General features: G+C 43.3%; 1 protein-coding gene and 1 long non-coding RNA gene across 4 annotated transcripts in view; one reads left to right on the plus strand and one right to left on the minus strand.

Moving 5' to 3' along the window:
- RPGRIP1L (RPGRIP1 like) overlaps window positions 1-18,285 on the minus strand; it is a 155,342-nt gene that overhangs the window by 112,731 nt on the left and 24,326 nt on the right. For both annotated transcript variants that reach the window (XM_077288243.1, XM_077288244.1), the window contains exon 7: window positions 1,992-2,097. In XM_077288243.1, coding sequence (XP_077144358.1) covers window positions 1,992-2,097 — 106 coding nt within the window. The remainder of the gene's footprint in view (window positions 1-1,991; window positions 2,098-18,285) is intronic.
- Window positions 1,624-17,984, plus strand: LOC143807064 (uncharacterized). 2 transcript variants are annotated; one of them, XR_013221639.1, is made up of 5 exons: window positions 1,624-2,025; window positions 2,093-2,220; window positions 6,077-6,246; window positions 17,690-17,769; window positions 17,891-17,984. It is a non-coding gene; the product is annotated as an uncharacterized LOC143807064 (long non-coding RNA). The 2 variants fall into 2 exon arrangements; XR_013221638.1 differs by having other exon boundaries at window positions 17,690-17,984.

The following is an 18,285-nucleotide window of genomic DNA, read 5'->3' on the forward strand; positions in this document are numbered from 1 at the left end:
AAAAATATATCTATGTAAGAAACATGCAGAAGGGTCATGTATGTGTATGACGAGGGTCTCTGACCAAGGTGTGGCACAAAGCTAAGCCACAAATCTGCACACAAAAAAAATCACTATTCAATAATCAAAAGTCAGTGACCCAGGGACTTGGCACTTACCGTACTTGGAAATGAGGCTTAACCAATGAAGAATGCAGCCTAATTCTGGTCCTAAAGGTGTATCATCAGAAAATGGCCTATTGTTTGTGTCAGGCTTTAGTTTTATATTTTTCCTACAAATTTTGGTAATGTTTTATTTTATTATTCTGAATAGGAAGGAAGTAAGAAAAGAAGAAAGGAAGGAAAGAAGAAATAGAGGAAGGAAGGAAAGAAAGAAGAAAGGAATAAGGAAGGAAGGAAGGAAGGAAGGAAGGAAGGAAGGAAGAAATGGAGGAAGGAAAGAAAGAACAAAGGGGGAAGGAAGAAAGTACGGAAGGAAGGAAAGAAAGAAGAAAGGAAGGAAGGAAAAACAAAATAGAGGAAGGAAGGAAGGAAGAAAGAAAAGAAAGAAGGAAAGAAAGAAGAAAGGAAAGAAAGAAAGAAAGAAAGAAAGAAAGAAAGAAAGAAAGAAAGAAGGAAAGAAGAAAGGAAGGAATGAAAGCAGAAAAGGAGGAAGGAAGGACGGAAGGAAAGAAAAAGGAAGGAAGGAAACAAATAGAGGACGGAAGAAAGTAAAGAAAGAAGAAATGGAGAAAGGAAAGAAAGAAGAAAGGAAGGAAAGAAGAAAGAGGAATGAAGGAAAGAAAGAAAGAAAGAAAGAAAGAAAGAAAGAAAGAAAGAAAGAAAGAAAGAAAGAAAGAAAATGAAGGAAGGAAAGGAAGGAAGAAAGGAAAGAAGGAAGGAAAGAAGAAATAGAGGGAGGAAGGAAAGAAAGAAGGAAGGAAGGAAAGAAGGAAGAAAGGAAGGAAGGAAGGAAAAAAGAAGTAGAGAAAGGAAGGAAGGAAAAAAGGAATGAAGGAAAGAAAGAAGAAAGGAAGGAATGAAAGAAGAAAGGGAGGAATGAAGGAAGGAAAGAAAGGAAGGGTAGAAGAAAGAAAGGAAAGGAAGGAAGGAAAGAAAAAAAGGTAGGAAAGAAGAAAGGAAGGAAGGAAAGAAGAAAGGAAGGAAGAAAAGAAGAAAGGTAGGAAAGAAGAAAGGAAGGAAGGAAAGAAGAAAGGAAGGAAGAAAAGAAGAAAGGTAGGAAAGAAGAAAGGAAGGAAAGAAAAAAGGAAGGAAGGAAATAAAAAAATAGAGGAAGGTAGAAAGTAAGGAATGAAGAAATGGAGGAAGGAAGGAAGGAAAGAAGAAAGGAAGGAAAGAAGAAAGGAAGGAAGGAAAGAAAGAAGGAAGGAAAGAAGAAAGGGAGGAAGGAAGGAAAGAAAAAAGGGAGGAATGAAGGACGGAAAGAAAGGAAGGAAGGAAAGAAGAAAGGAAGGAAGAAAGGAAAGGAAGGAAGGAAATAAGAAGGGAGGGAAGGAAGAAAGGAAGGAAGGAAAGAAAGATGAAAGGAAGGAAGGAAAAAAAAGAATAAAGGAAGGAAGGAAAGGAAGGAAGGAAAGATGAAAGGAAGGAAGGAAAAAAAAGAATAAAGGAAGGAAGGAAAGGAAGGAAGGAAGGAAGGAAGGAAGGAAGGAAGGAAAAAAGAAGAAAGGAAGGAAGGAAAGAAGAAAAAAAGAAAGAAAGAAAGAAAGAAAGAAAGAAAGAAAGAAAGAAAGAAAGAAAGAAAGGAAGGAAGGAAGGAAGGGGTATTTTAGACAGAAGACTTTTCAGAAGTCTCATCACCAGCACAGTCCATGTTACAATCGCACTGTGCACAGTCTGTGACGTCACAGCTCCCTCTGCTCCCACTCCCGTCACAATGATCTTTGCACACACTGACTGCTAGCGGTTGGGCTTGCTGATTGCTGGCTGTCACATCACTGGTAGTACCATAGACAATAAATGGAGTGAAGGCCGCACATGCGCAACACGTACCTCCTGAAGCAGATGGAACTTGCTCTCCACCTCGGTAAGAGCCCTGTTCTTGTCTGCTAGCTGTTTCTGGAGTTTAATTGTGACTACGTTCTCTTTGATAGTTGTCCTGTGATACAGAAAAAACAAACACAAACAAGTGTCATAAAGGTGAACGACGCAGCTCATAAAGAGAGAATCAGACAGAAAATGACAGAAGTGCCGCAATGAGCAAAGGTAGCACTTCATCAAGGTAACGAGCTCTCATTTGCTAATGTCATGTGTACTGTAATTTCTTGTAGGAAAGGCAACAGATTGTCGACAAATTGACTGGTGATTACTGTAATTATTACTTGTTTGTACCAATGATAAACACATGCAACCCCGAATAAAGAGATAATTGATGTGGTCCATGAAAGAAGATAAAAAGGAAAGGCGACAATGCAGGAAAAAGTAGAGATACTACATACAGTTGTGGCCAAAATTATTGACACCCCTGCAATTCTGTCAGATAATACTCAGTTTCTTCCTGAAAATGATTGCAAACACAAATTATTTGGTATTATTATCTTCATTTAATTTGTCTTTAATGAAAAAACACAAAAGAGAATGAAGCAAAACATTGATTATTTCACACAAAACTCCAAAAATAGGCCAGACAAAAGTATTGGCACCCTCAGCCTAATACTTGGTTGCACAACCTTTAGCCAAAATAACTGCAACCAACCGCTTCCGGTGACCATCAATGAGCTTCTTACAATGCTCTGCTGGAATTTTAGACCATTCTTCTTTGGCAAACTGCTCCAGGTCCCTGATATTTGAAGGGTGCCTTCTCCAAACTGCCATTTTTAGATCTCTCCACAGGTGTTCTATGGGATTCAGGTCTGGAATCATTGCTGGCCACCTTAGAAGTCTCCAGTGCTTTCTCTCAAACCATTTTCTACTGCTTTTTGAAGTGCGTTTTGGGTCATTGTCCTGCTGGAAGACCCATGACCTCTGAGGGAGACCCAGCTTTCTCACACTGGGCCCTACATTATGCTGCAAAATTTGTTGGTAGTCTTCAGACTTCATAATGCCATGGACACGGTCAAGCAGTCCAGTGCCAGAGGCAGCAAAGCAACCCCAAAACATCAGGGAACCTCCGCCATGTTTGACTGTAGGGACCGTGTTCTTTTCTTTGAATGCCTCTTTTTTCTCCTGTAAACTCTATGTTGATGCCTTTGCCCAAAAAGCTCTACTTTTGTCTTATCTGACCAGAGAACATTCTTCCAAAACGTTTTAGGCTTTTTCAGGTAAGTTTTGGCAAACTCCAGCCTGGCTTTTTTATGTCTCGGGGTAAGAAGTGGGGTCTTCCTGGGTCTCCTACCATAAAGTCCCTTTTCATTCAGACACCAACGGATAGTACGGGTTGACACTGTTGTACCCTCGGACTGCAGGGCAGCTTCAACTTGTTTGGATGTTAGTTGAGGTTCTTTATCCAACATCTGCCCAATCTTGCGTTGAAATCTCTTGTCAATTTTTCTTTTCCGTCCACATCTAGGGAGGTTAGCCACAGTACCATGGGCTTTAAACGTCTTGATGACACTGCACAAGGTAGACACAGGAACATTCAGGTCTTTGGAGATGGACTTGTAGCCTTGAGATTGCTCATGCTTCCTCACAATTTGGTTTCTCAAGTCCTCAGACAGTTCTTTGGTCTTCTTTCTTTTCTCAATGCTCAATGTGGTACACACAAGGACACAGGACAGAGGTTGAGTCAACTTTAATCCATGTCAACTGGCTGCAAGTGTGATTTAAGGTACCTTCACACTAAACGACGCTGCAGCGATATCGACAATGATGCCGAGGTCCCCGGGTAACCAGGGTAAACATCGGGTTACTAAGCGCAGGGCCGCGCTTAGTAACCCAATGTTTACCCTGGTTACCATTGTAAATGTAAAAAAAACAAACAGTACATACTCACCTTCTGCTGTCTGTCATACGTCCCTCGCCGTCTGCTTCCCGCACTGACTGTGAGTGCCGGCCGGAAAGCAGGGCACAGCGGTGACGTCACTGCTGTGCTCTGCTTTCACTTTACGGCCGGCGCTCACAGTCAGTGCGGGAAGCAGACGGCGAGGGACGTATGACAGACAGCAGAAGGTGAGTATGTACTGTTTGTTTTTTTTACATTTACAATGGTAACCAGGGTAAACATCGGGTTACTAAGCGCGGCCCTGCGCTTAGTAACCCGATATTTACCCTGGTTACCACTGTAAAACATCGCTGGCATAGTTGCTTTGGCTGTCAAACACGACGATACACGGCGATCTGACGACCAAATAAAGTTCTGAACTTTCAGCAACGACCAGCGATATCACAGCAGGATCCTGATCGCTGCTGCATGTCAAACACAACGATATCGCTAGCCAGGACGCTGCAACGTCACGGATCGTTGTCGTTATCGTTGTAAAGTCGCTTAGTGTGAAGGTACCTTTAGTTATTGCCAACACCTGTTAGGTGCCACAGGTAAGTTACAGGTGCTGTTAATTACACAAATTAGAGAAGCATCACATGATTTTTCGAACAGTGCCAATACTTTTGTCCACCCCCTTTTTTATGTTTGGTGTGAAATTATTTCCAATTTGGCTTTAGGACAATTCTTTTTGTGTTTTTTCATTTAAGACAAATTAAATGAAGATAATAATACCAAATAATTTGTGTTTGCAATCATTTTCAGGAAGAAACTGAGTATTTTCTGACAGAATTGCGGGGTGTCAATACTTTTGGCCACAACTGTATTTCACAAGCTAATGGGCCCAGGTTGGGGTATATACTATAAAACTATACTCACCTCTGCATTCAGTACTGTATCCCCAGATGGCTTCCTGATCTCAGCAATGTGTCACTTACCGGACTGAGTTTGCTGTTTCAATATAATCAGTATTTTATCAGCAGGAGTTTATCACTATAGGACAACTGGCCTTGTGCCTCCTGGTCCAACCCTGCTCTCAGCACTGATTAGCATCTTTCTGTCACTATAGAATGTACACATATCAACATCTGGGGGTGTGTGACACATATCATCAGCATCCATTGATCGGCTGCAGGTAACCTTCACCATATGAGTAGAAGAGGATTAGGGCTGTGGTTGATCAGTGGCAGCTGATTGCCTGCAGCAGTCATTTGATGCCCCTGCAGGATGTTGATGCCAGGAGACCGGCTTTGGACGCAGTGTTGGGTGTGGAGGTGCCTATTCCTGGGCTTGAAAACATTAACTTTTGAATTGGGGACAGCCCCTTTAAGGGCCCTATATACATTAGTTTTGGGTAAAGCAGGAGGACCATCCAGTGTGTAGAGGGACCTCCTAACTCTCTGGCAGATAATGTTGGGGAGCAAAGGGGTCAGACATGTTGAATTACACAGCTGATACTTGCATCTGTAGGAGACAGGCAGCGGCTAGAGGTTTCCGTTGGCGGTGTACTCCACTCTCCCCATAGAAAACACTATGTATGGTGGAATAAGAGATAGCGGTCAGCCATCCGAGCAGTCGCTATACAAGGCATATTGACCAGAGATACGGATCAGCTTTTAAAACGTGTGTGTATGGATCCAGCCAAGAAAAACCAGACAGAACGCGGACGTGTCACACTCCCTTTAAAAGAAACCTGTCATGCTGAAAATCGTCTCTGTTCTACGATGATAAAGAGCAGGAGGAGCGGATCAAATATATATTTTTGGGGATTAAAGTTTCAGTAAAACTTGCATTTTCTTAATTGAAATCCCTAGTGTTTGTTTGCATGTGAGTCCAGTGGGCGGTCCTATTCAGTGATTTACATAGTAGGACCACCCACTGGACTATTATACACAGACACCAGGGAATTCAATGAATAAAATACAAGTTATACTGAATCTTTTCCCACAAAGCCATATATCATTCTGCTCAGCTTCTCTGTCTCTATACTGTGCTGTCCACAGATCGGACTGCAGGTAGAACGGGACAGGTTCCCTTTAAGGAACACACAGAATAATATGGTATTAGATTTTCTGTTTTGACGTGAGTTTTCCTTTAATGAGAACCACACAGAACATCAGCGTTTTAATATATAGTGTCGCTTACTTCTCACCTTCAGATTTCAGAAATGACTAGGCTTGTTCATCTAGTTCAGGAGATGAGAAGAACCACTAAACCGCTAACAGATGGGGCTCACCATAACATTCAGCCGTCAGACACAACACTGCGCGTAGCAAAAGTCAGCACCTTGGTCTTACCAAGATGAAAGCGCTGGAGATTGAGTTTCAGGTTAGTGACTTATGAACCCACGGCTCACATCAGGAAGAATGGATCCTTATATGTAATGGCCGGACCATCCAACCATGAGAAGGAAATCAATAGTAGGACTAAGGCCTCATTCACAGATCACTACTTTCCAACTTCTCCCATGCGATAGTCGGATGACATCCTACTAGACTTGTATTAGCAATTTTGACAGACAAGTCAAATCAGACAAGTCTCCGCGATTTCTTTGACATCATGGACATTTAGATGGCCCTATAGACTATCATAATAATAATCTTTATTTTTATATAGCGCTAACATATTCCGCAGCGCTTTACAGGTTACCTATCATAGGAACAAGTGAGATCCATGAAGCCCGCAGAGAACCATGGACGTCTGGATGGCCCTATAGACTATCATAGGTACGAGGGCTATCCATGAAACCCGCAGAGAACAATGGACGTCTAGATGGCCCTATAGACTATTAAGGGTACGAGGGCAATTCATGAAACCCGCAGAGAACCAAGAACATCTGGATGGCCCTACAGACTATCATAGGTACGAGGGCTATCCATGAAACCCGTAGAGAACCATGGACGTCTAGATGGCCCTATAGACTATTATGGGTACGAGGACAATTCATGAAACCGGCAGAGAACCATGGATGTCTGGATGGCCCTATAGACTATCATAGGTACGAGGGCTATCCATGAAACCAGCAGAACCATGGACATCTGGATGGCCCTATAGACTATCATAGGTACGAGGGCTATCCATGAAACCCGCAGAGAACCATGGACGTCTGGATGGCCCTATAGATTATCATAGGTATGAGTGAGATCCATGAAACCCGCAGAGAACCATGGACGTCTGGATGGCCCTATAGACTATCATAGGTACGAGGGCTATCCATGAAACCAGCAGAACCATGGGCATCTGGATGGCCCTATAGACCAGAGGTCCCCAACCGCCGGTCCGCGGACCAGGACCGGGCCGTTGGGGTTTTTCAGCCGGTCCGCGGCGCCGCTGACAGCTAGCTTCATTTCTCTAATCAGCGGTGCCGGTGACCGCTGACAGAGGAAGAGGCTGCGGCACCGAAGACCAGCTGTCCGGGGGAAGGAGCGGGACGCCGGGAGCAGGTAAGTATTACATATTCACCTGTCCTCGTTCCACACGCCGGGCGTCGCGCCATCTTCCCGGCGTCTCTCCGCACTGACTGTGCAGGTCAGAGGGCGCAATGACGCATATAGTGTGCGCGCCGCCCTCTGCCTGATCAGTCAGTGCGGAGAGACGCCGGGACGGGACGCTGAGGAGCTGCAAGCAAGACAGGTGAGTATGTGTTGTTTTTTTTTTTATTGCAGCAGCAATGGGACAGATTTATGTGGAGTATCTATGGGGCAACGGTGCAGAGCACTATATGGCACAGCTATGGGGCAACGGTGCAGAGCACTATATATAAGGCACAGCTTTATGTGGAGTATCTATGGGGCAACGGTGCAGAGCACTATATATAAGGCACAGCTTTATGTGGAGCATCTATGGGGCAACGGTGCAGAGCACTATATATAAGGCACAGCTTTATGTGGAGCATCTATGGGGCAACGGTGCAGAGCACTATATATAAGTCACAGCTTTATGTGGAGCATCTATGGGGCAACGGTGCAGAGCACTATATATAAGGCACAGCTTTATGTGGAGCATCTATGGGGCAACGGTGCAGAGCACTATATATAAGGCACAGCTTTATGTGGAGCATCTATGGGGCAATGGTGCAGAGCACTATATATAAGGCACAGCTTTATGTGGAGCATCTATGGGGCAATGGTGCAGAGCACTATATATAAGGCACAGCTTTATGTGGAGCATCTATGGGGCAACGGTGCAGAGCACTATATATAAGGCACAGCTTTATGTGGAGCATCTATGGGGCAACGGTGCAGAGCACTATATATAAGGCACAGCTTTATGTGGAGCATCTATGGGGCAACGGTGCAGAGCACTATATATAAGGCACAGCTTTATGTGGAGCATCTATGGGGCAATGGTGCAGAGCACTATATATAAGGCACAGCTTTATGTGGAGCATCTATGGGGCAACGGTGCAGAGCACTATATATAAGGCACAGCTTTATGTGGAGCATCTATGGGGCAACGGTGCAGAGCACTATATATAAGGCACAGCTTTATGTGGAGCATCTATGGGGCAACGGTGCAGAGCATTATATATAAGGCACAGCTTTATGTGGAGCATCTATGGGGCAACGGTGCAGAGCACTATATATAAGGCACAGCTTTATGTGGAGCATCTATGGGGCAACGGTGCAGAGCACTATATATAAGGCACAGCTTTATAGGTTTGAATCACATTGAATCAGTTTGAATCACATTCTCATTATAAATGTCATAATTATATGATAAGTATGCACTAAGCTCCATCCCTCCATAACCCCACCCCCATATGACCAAAGCCCCGCCTCTGCCCCACCCCCACCGGGCCATGGAAAACTGGTCTTGCTTAAAGCCGGTCCCTGGTGCAAAAAAGGTTGGGGACCTCTGCTATAGACTATCATAGGTACGAGTGCGATCCATGAAACCGCAGAGAACCATGGACGTCTGGTTGGCCCTAGAGACTATCATACGCACAAGGGCTATCCATGAAACCAGCAGAGAACCATGGACGTCTGGATGGCCCTATAGACTATCATAGGCACGAGTGCTATGCATGAAAGCCACAGATAACCATGGACATCTAGATGGTCCTATAGACTATTATGGGTATGAGGGATATCCATGAAACCCGCAGAGAACCATGGATGTCTGGATGGCCCTACAGACTATCATAGGTATGAGTGCGATCCATGAAACCCGCAGAGAACCATGGACGTCTGAATGTCTGGATGGCCCTATAGACTATCATAGGTACGAGGGCTATCCATGAAACCAGCAGAACCATGGACATCTGGATGGCCCTATAGACTATCATAGGTACGAGTGCGATCCATGAAACCGCAGAGAACCATGGACGTCTTTTTTGGCCCTAGAGACTATCATACGTACAAGGGCTATCCATGAAACCAGCAGAGACCCATGGACGTCTGGATGGCCCTATAGACTATCATAGGCACGAGTGCTATGCATGAAAGCCACAGATAACCATGGACATCTAGATGGTCCTATAGACTATTATGGGTATGAGGGATATCCATGAAACCCGCAGAGAACCATGGATGTCTGGATGGCCCTACAGACTATCATAGGTATGAGTGCGATCCATGAAACCCGCAGAGAACCATGGACATCTGGATGGCCCTATAGACTATCATAGGTACGAGGGCTATCCATGAGACCCGCAGAGAACAATGGACGTCTAGATGGCCCTATAGACTATTAAGGGTACGAGGGCAATTCATGAAACCGGCAGAGAACCATGGATGTCTGGATGACCCTATAGACTATCATAGGTACAAGGGCAATCCATGAAACCCGCAGAGAACCAATGACGTTTGGATGAGGCTTAAAGAATGTAAGTGACCACACCGACAAATCTGAGCGTGCCACATCTTCATCAGAAAATCTCATAAAGACATGTAAATCAAAAGCTTACATATTAAAGGGGTTGCTCCAGGCTTATGATATTAGGGAGCTATACATAGGATAAGTAATCACTATCAGACTAGTGGGGTCCGGCACCTTCACCAATCAGCTATTATCAGCAGCAGCCGGAGCTTATCTTGAGGATGTATCATCAATGCAATAAACCCTTTAAAAAAAATACAACATTCATGGATAGAACTTGTACCTAGCATACGGTAGTCCATGAGGCTGTTCACATGTCCAACTTTTTTCGCGCACAGAGTGGTCAACATCCACATGTCCGATATTGATCCGCGAGTCAATCAAAAATCGGCAATATAAGTTTATGGGTCTGTGGAAGAAATCGAACAGCACTGTGCTGCCTGTTTTTCACTGACGGCAAGATAGGAGAAGATAGAAAACTTTTTTTTTTTTGCCCAAGGAAAGTCGGACCTAACTCAGATGACATCCTGATGAAACTCTGCACATCATTGACTGATTTTCTCGTGAGGGCTCCTTTTCACTTGCGAGAAATACGTGCGAGTCTCGCATGTTAAAACCAAGCTCTGGCGCCGGCACTCCAGAGCGGAGCGTGCGGCTCCATGTATTGCTATGCAGCCACATGCTCCGCTCTGGAGTGCCGGAGCCAGAGCTTGGTTCTAACCTGCGAGACTCGCACGTATTTCTCGCAAGTGAAAAGGAGCCCTTAGGCAATAAAACCGATGTCTGAACGAGCCCTTATGGTCTGAAGGCCATGGTCACTATCGAACACAGGATCACAGAATCATTCATATTCTCTGAAAAATGGCCAAGAATGCAAAAATTCTTGCCGGGGTATGTAAACTTTTGAGCACAACTGTAAGTCTGATCATGCACACAGCAGTGTCATTTTGACCTTGCTGCACATTATGTTTCTAGGGAGACCCCATTAGTAGTCAACTAGATATTGAACCCATTATACGCCCAGGTGGTGAGCATTTTATTGGTTCATTTATACAGAATCTTCAATCAAATGGCACTGGAGATCACGGTACGAACATGTGCTGACTCTGGTGCCATTTTATTGAAGTAATGTACTACAATGTCAGCATAGCAGTGCACACGCGCCAGCCATAGGCATTACTGTGATGGCCGGCAGGTGCGCACTGCTATGTTGACGTTGTAGTAGAATTCTTCAATAAAATGGCGCTAGAGTCAGCACATGCACATACCGTACTATCCGGCGCCATTTTTTTTAAGACACTGTGTATAGGAATTTGCATATACAGTGCCTTCAATAAAATGGTGTCAGAGATCACAGTATGCACAATTGCTGTCTCCGGTGCCATTTTATTGAAGTAATGTACTACAACGTCAACATAGCAGTGCGCACATAGGGAGAATGGCGATGGCAGGCATGTTGACAATGTAAGTACAATTCTTCAATAAAATGGTGTCGGAGTCAACGCACGTGCACACCGCGCTATCCGGCGCCATTTTTTTAACACACTGTCTGCGAATTCGCATACAGAGTGTCTTTGACAAAATGGCGCCGTAGTGCAGTCATGCACTGACTCCAGCGCCACACTGTGCAGGCGCCGCCCATCCCGGTTTCGGACAGAAGGACGCATGCATCATTATATAGTCAATGGGTTTTTTCTTCCTTCTAAGCTGGCCTGTGGAGTCGGTAAGCCAAACCTCTGACTCCGACTCCTCAATTTCCATGACACTGACTCCACCCAAATGGGCTCCGACTCCACAGCCCTGCCAGGGCTGTGGAGTCGGTGAGCCAAACCTCCGACTCCTCAATTTCCATTACACACTCCACCAAAATGGGCTCTGACTCCGACTCCACGACTCCGACTCCACAGTTGATAAGCCAAACCTCCAACTCCTCAATTTTCATGACACCGACTCCACTAAAATGAGCTCCGACTCCACAGCCCTGCTTCTAAGGATGGTTCTGTTTGCTTTCCGAGTTCCTCTCTCTAGATCCTGTGCCATTACTGATACAGTAATGATCTCTGCACGTTCGCGCCATCCTGATCCGCGGCGGTTAGCAACGGATCCCCCATTCTATGGATAGGGCATAATTCTGAGGATACCCCTTTAAGCATCTTGCTGTATATTATGGATCCCACATATTATCTGGTGACTGTGAAGAATCTCCGATCATGAAGATAACAAACAGAAAACACATTGGCCCAAATTCTGCATTGCTCGCGTTCACCCGATGGAACGCGAATGTGTCTTTGTGGGTGGCGAAGCCTCGTTAACGTAAAGCAGGCAGAAGTCTCAGAAGAGATTTCATGGATAATAAATGACATTTTGAGAAATCTTTGATAACCTTTCAATATAACGCAGACTGTTTTTTTACTTGCACTCCTCGACACTTGTGCGCATATTGGAAACATTGTCACAAGGCAATCTTCAAACCAGAAAACCAACTACAAAGCCCCAACATCTGTAATCCAGCTGAAGACCTGAATTGCTTATTTTTTATTCTAAGAAAAATCAAAGCTGGATGTGTTTTGGCATGGCCTGCCTCATTGTCCTTACGATGAAGATAAACAAGCTCGGATGACGGGGTTGATTCCCAAAAAAAGAGAGAGAGAGAAAAAAAAAGTGTCCTAATGTTGAAACAACAGACGTCCTGAACACGATACACCCATAAATTACGACTGATGAGAAGAAGCGGCACTGCGCTCCGACGTCTGTATATGAATTGCCCAACGCTCGCTATCTCCTACTGCTCCTCAGAGTGTTGAGATATTTTCTAAATCCCAATCAGTCTTCTCTGGATGTCGGACGTCTTATATGTTTGGGTCTAGTAAAAACTGGTGAAATACTAGATCTGCAGGACCATAAATCAGTAATGAACAACTCTATAAGGATGGTACTTACCAATACACTTGTACTTTACCTTTCAAAGACCCTTTATCTATTAATCTGTAAACTTAAAGGGATTTTTCCCATGAACAAAAGTTAATTTTAATCAATAGATCTTGGAATAATAATAAGTTCCACAATTGGATGTGTTTAAATAAAATGTTCCTGTGCTGAGATAATCTTATAAATGTGTACTGTGTAATGGTCGTGTCTGACCTTACAGGAATATGATCTGATCACACCACATTTCCTGAAATGGAGGGGACGCAAAAGAGAGTATACAGACATTAGAGCACGGGATCAAAACGAATACCTTTTGTGAAATTAAACATTTCCCTGCCTGTTTTTAAACAATGTTTTACTTTCAATAAAAAAAAATCAGCTGTGATCCTGTGCTCTAATGTCTGTATACTCTTTTGCTTCCTCCCCTTCTCAGGGCATGTGGTATGATCAGACCAAGTTCCTGTACGGTCAGACACGACCATTACACAGTACACATTTCTAAGATTATCTCAGCACAGGGATATTTTATTGAAACACATCCAATTGTGGAAATTATTATTATTCCAATATCTATTGATTCATTCATGTTGGCAGATCACGGCAGATCAAGTGTTTTCCCCCCAAAAAATGGTTGATCATTCCACCACCGATCTCAAGAACATGTCCCCCATGTGAATGGAGCAATAGTGAGAATTTCCAGTCTTGAGTAAAATCATATCATAAGGATGTCATCACTTCTTGAGATGGGAAAACCGCTGTTAATTATTTGAACATTTTAAACCTTAATCACTCTTACTGTAGAGAACTCCTCCTTACAGAGCTTTTGAAAACAACTTTTCTTCTTGCACAAGGATCATGATCCTATAGAACGTTCACTAAGGCCTACTTTCACACTTCCGACGGTAGTCGCCCGTCACGAAGCGTCGGCGCGACGTACCGACGGAAGTGTTTGCTTTCACATTTCCGTCTGCGTTGCCAGGCAGGAGAGAGTCAGAGAGAGACATTTCCTGCCAGGCATGCGCAGACGGGAAAACTGGATGCCACGTACAGAAAAACGTTCCCTTGAACGTTTTTCTGTGACGACGGGCCGCCAAAACCTGACGCAATCCAGTGCATGACGGACGCAACGTGTAGCCATACGTCGCGATTCGTCGGCAATACAAGTCTATGGGAAAATGCAGGATCCTGCATTTTCAAAAATCGACGGATTGTGACGTGACACAAAAAACGGAAATGTGAAAGTAGCCTAAGTCACCATGTCTCAAGTGGCATTTTTCCAGTGTTCTGCTTTAAGAGAGCCCACCAGTCTCCTTTTTGAGCCCCTTCCCATCCGAACCTTATGTGTTCTTCTTCATCTATTTTTTCTAGCTTTTCTTTGCTACTTCTTAGTGGGGTCCCTTGACAATAATATGTAGACATGTACAATAACAGCATCTTGCCCACTAATCGAGAGATCAGGGATCTTAAAGCTCCATGTGAATGTAGGAATAGTGAGCAAGTGGACCACTGTTCCACAATCAGTCCCTTAGAAGTGAATGGAGTGGTGGTCTCACATGCTGATACACCGCTCCATTCAAACACTTCACATCAACTGACCGGTGTGGAGTAATGGGGTCTCTGGACCCCTATTCTACTGATTTTTTTGGTGATGTAATTAGGCACTTATCAATTATCCCTTAATATAATGTACACGTGCTGCGAATTTTCCATTTGTAAAATCCACACCTCTGGGATATGTTTTAACTTAATCTCATATTTTTGTTTTATTGGTGTAGTTTTTACCCATTAAAGGGCTTACCGGGTCTAGAATGACAAGTCTGCAGTCAGTGTGTGTGACTGCAGAATTGTGAAACCACCCAGCGCACGTACTGTGCACTGCGAGGACTCGCCAGTGTTTGCTCCAGGAACGGCGGCCACGTATGCGACATGCATACTCCCGGCTCCAAATGTTTGGAGCGAGGCTGCGCCCACTTAAAGGGCTCTCATTGGGAGTATGCATATCGCACAGGCAACTGCCGCTCCCGGGGTAAACTCCGGCGAGTCCTTAGCAGTGCACAATGCGTGCGCTAGGAGGATTCACAAGTCTGCAGTCACACAGAGTGACTGCAGACTTGTCATTCTAGACCGGGTTAATCTTTTAATTTCAATAGAGACACTAAAATCTACAAATGGCATACTCATCTGCCTAGTTTTTTTGCAATTTCAGCACTACAAAAATGCACATTTCAACAAACAACACGTACATTAGCCACAATGAACAAACTTGGAGCCTATCTTTTATATCGAAGCATCTAATGAGTGTGTGCAAAAGTCATTGTGAAGGGAGTCGGAGCAGAGGGAGCTGTGACATCGCCTATGGTGAATGGTGGATTCGGTGTTATCAGAAGTCATTCTAATCCTGTCTCTGCTGATAAAGAGCCTGCTGAAAACTTCCTGAAAGGACAGAAAGTAGGAGTTTAAAAAAAAAAGCCTCAGTGGCCACTGTGAAAATTGCAAGATTATTAATTTTTTTAATAAAGTTTATGATATGAAAAAAATAACTGCGGTTTTTTAAACATACATGTAACACCAAAACCTGATTTAAAAAAAAAATAGGTCACTTTTTGATGACAGTTTCCTTGGCACAGGTGACAGATCAGCTGCCACATTCCTCCTGGTGAAATGTAAAAAATTTGCGACTGCGTTGATGAGGTTCAAGTATATGAATGATCTTTTAAAGGGAATCGGTCAGTAGGATCAGCCCTCCTAAACCATCTATATGAGACTTTCGCTCATAGAAAGTTGTGATAAATGATACCTTGATATCTATAATCCGATGAATGATTCCCGAAAAATCCACCTTTTCCTTAATATTTAAATGAGCTGTTAACATCTATGGGCCAGACATACAGTACAGACCAAAAGTTTGGACACACCTTCTCATTTAAAGATTTTTCTGCATTTTCATGACTATGAAAATTGTAAATTCACACTGAAGGCATCAAAACTATGAATTAACACGTGGAATTATATACTTATCAAAAAAGTGTGAAACAACTGAAAATATGTCTTATATTCTAGGTTCTTCAAAGTAGCCACCTTTTCCTTTGATGACTTCTTTGCACACTCTTGGCATTCTCTTGATGAGCTTCAAGAGGCAGTCACCGGGAATGGTTTTCACTTCACAGGTGTGCCCTGTCAGGTTTAATAAGTGGGATTTCTTGCCTTATAAATCGGGTTGGGACCATCAGTTGTGTTGTGCAGAAGTCTGGAGGATACACAGCTGATAGTCCTACTGAATAGACTGTTAGAATTTGTATTATGACAAGAAAAAATCAGCTAAGTAAAGAAAAACGAGTGGCCATCATTACTTTAAAAAATGAAGGTCAGTCAGTCCCAAAAATTGTGAAAACTTTGAAAGTGTCCCCAAGTGCAGTTGCAAAAACCATCAAGCGCTACAAAGAAACTGGCTCACATGAGGACTGCCCCAGGAAAGGAAGACCAAGAGTCACCTCTGCTTCTGAGGATAATTTTATCCAAGTCACCAGCCTCAGAAATCACAGGTTAACAGCAGCTCAGATTAGAGACCAGGTCAATGCCACACAGAGTTCTAGCAGCAGACACATCTCCTCAACAACTGTTAAGAGGAGACTTTGTGCAGCAGCCCTTCATGGTAAAATAGCTTCTAGGAAACCACTGCTAAGGACAGGCAACAAGCAGAAGAGACGTGTTTGGGCTAAAGAACACAAGGAATGGACATTATACCAGTGGAAATCTGTGCTTTGGTCTGATGAGTCCAAATTTGAGATCTTTGGTTCCAACCACCGTGTCTTTGTGCAACGCAGAAAAGGTGAACGGATGGACTCTACATGCCTGGTTCCCACCGTGAAGCATGGAGAAGGAGGTGTTATGGTGTGGGGGTGCTTTGCTGGTGACATTGTTGGGGATTTATTCAAAATTGAAGGCATACTGAACCAGCATGGCTACCACACCATCTCCAGGCTGTGTAGGGGCTATTTGACCAAGAAGGAGAGTGATATGGTTCTACGCCAGATGACCTGGCCTCAACAGTCACCAGACCTGAACCCAATCGAGTTGGTTTGGGGTGAGCTGGACCGCAGAGTGAAGGCAAAAGGGCCAACAAGCGCTAAGCATCTCTGGGAACTCCTTCAAGATTGTTGGAAGACCATTCCTGGTGACTACCTCTTGGAGCTCATCAAGAGAATGCCAAGAGTGTGCAAAGCAGTCATCAAAGCAAAAGGTGGCTACTTTGAAGAACCTAGAATATAAGACATATTTTCAGTTGTTTCACACTTTTTTGTTAAGTATATAATTCCACATGTGTTAATTCATAGCTTTGATGCCTTCAGTGTGAATTTACAATTTTCATAGTCATGAAAATACAGAAAACTCTTTAAATGAGAAGGTGTGTCCAAACTTTTGGTCTGTACTGTAGATCTCTCTGAGAATCTGCCTCCAAGGCTTATCACTAGTTTGAGAAATATAGATAAGGAGAGCACACTGTCACACTGGTGACACCACCTTTCATTTACAATAAGCTCTGGAGGCAGATTCTCCGTGAGATCTTTGTCCGGCCGATAGATCTTAACAGCTCATTTACATATTAAGAAAAACGTGGATTTCTCGGGAACAAGACATCAGATCACAGATATCAAGGTGTCATTTTATTCAGCCTCCTATGACCTACATGCCCTTATAGACAGATTAGGAGGGGTGATCCTACTCACAGATACCCTGTAAGAGCGTCTTTTATGATCCTCTCCTAGTGCTTGCTGGCATTATACTGTAGCTTCCATTTTTTTGCGCCATGCCTTTTTATAATGGAAAGTGCCATTGTAGCTTTTATATAACAGATAAAAAAAAAACAGTGCGACACTGGGGGGTTACGAGTGGTGTAAACTAACTGATTTGTCCCTATGAATTTCTTATAATTTATTACACTTGTTACACATTCTTTTCCCTTGAACTTCTTTTTATTCTCACAATTCGGACTAGAAATTGTGTTTTTTTTTTACCCTATTAGTCCCAATAATCCTTTTGAAGACGTACGAGCATCTGGACAAAAAAAGTTCAAACCATTGCAAACTGGGCAAGCATAAAAAGGTAACGTTCTATAAATGTTTTTTACTAGCCGCCAATAAAATATGTTTAAAGCGCTTTTACGGCTTGCACAGCATATGAATTAATATACTTTCCTCTCACCTATTATTTCCTATTCTTGCAGGCTTTTTTTATTTTCTTACATTTTCAGAAAAAAAAAAGGATGTTTATAAGCTTTCTATTTTAATAATAATTTTGGATCAAAGACTGAAAAGATACACATGCTACTTGTAACTCCGGATTCTTTACTAATGATGCATTATGTAGAACACATGCAAGAAACACAGCACAGTGTTCCTGTAAAGGGTCACAAAACATGAAGAATAAGGAAAAAAAAACCAAAAAAAAAAACCCGAAACTTGGGCCAACATCAAAGCCTGGAGAGCTAACGGGCATGTTGTTGCCAAATCTTACCGGCCAATTATACATTGTAAGCACGTGGGACGCAGTGATCAAAATGGATTTTTTCTTCTTCTTGCAATAAAGCAGTTTAGTTTCCACTTTGAACTGCTCCAAAAA

This window comes from Ranitomeya variabilis, chromosome 2, assembly GCF_051348905.1.
Source record: "Ranitomeya variabilis isolate aRanVar5 chromosome 2, aRanVar5.hap1, whole genome shotgun sequence".
Classification (NCBI taxonomy): domain Eukaryota; kingdom Metazoa; phylum Chordata; class Amphibia; order Anura; family Dendrobatidae; genus Ranitomeya; species Ranitomeya variabilis.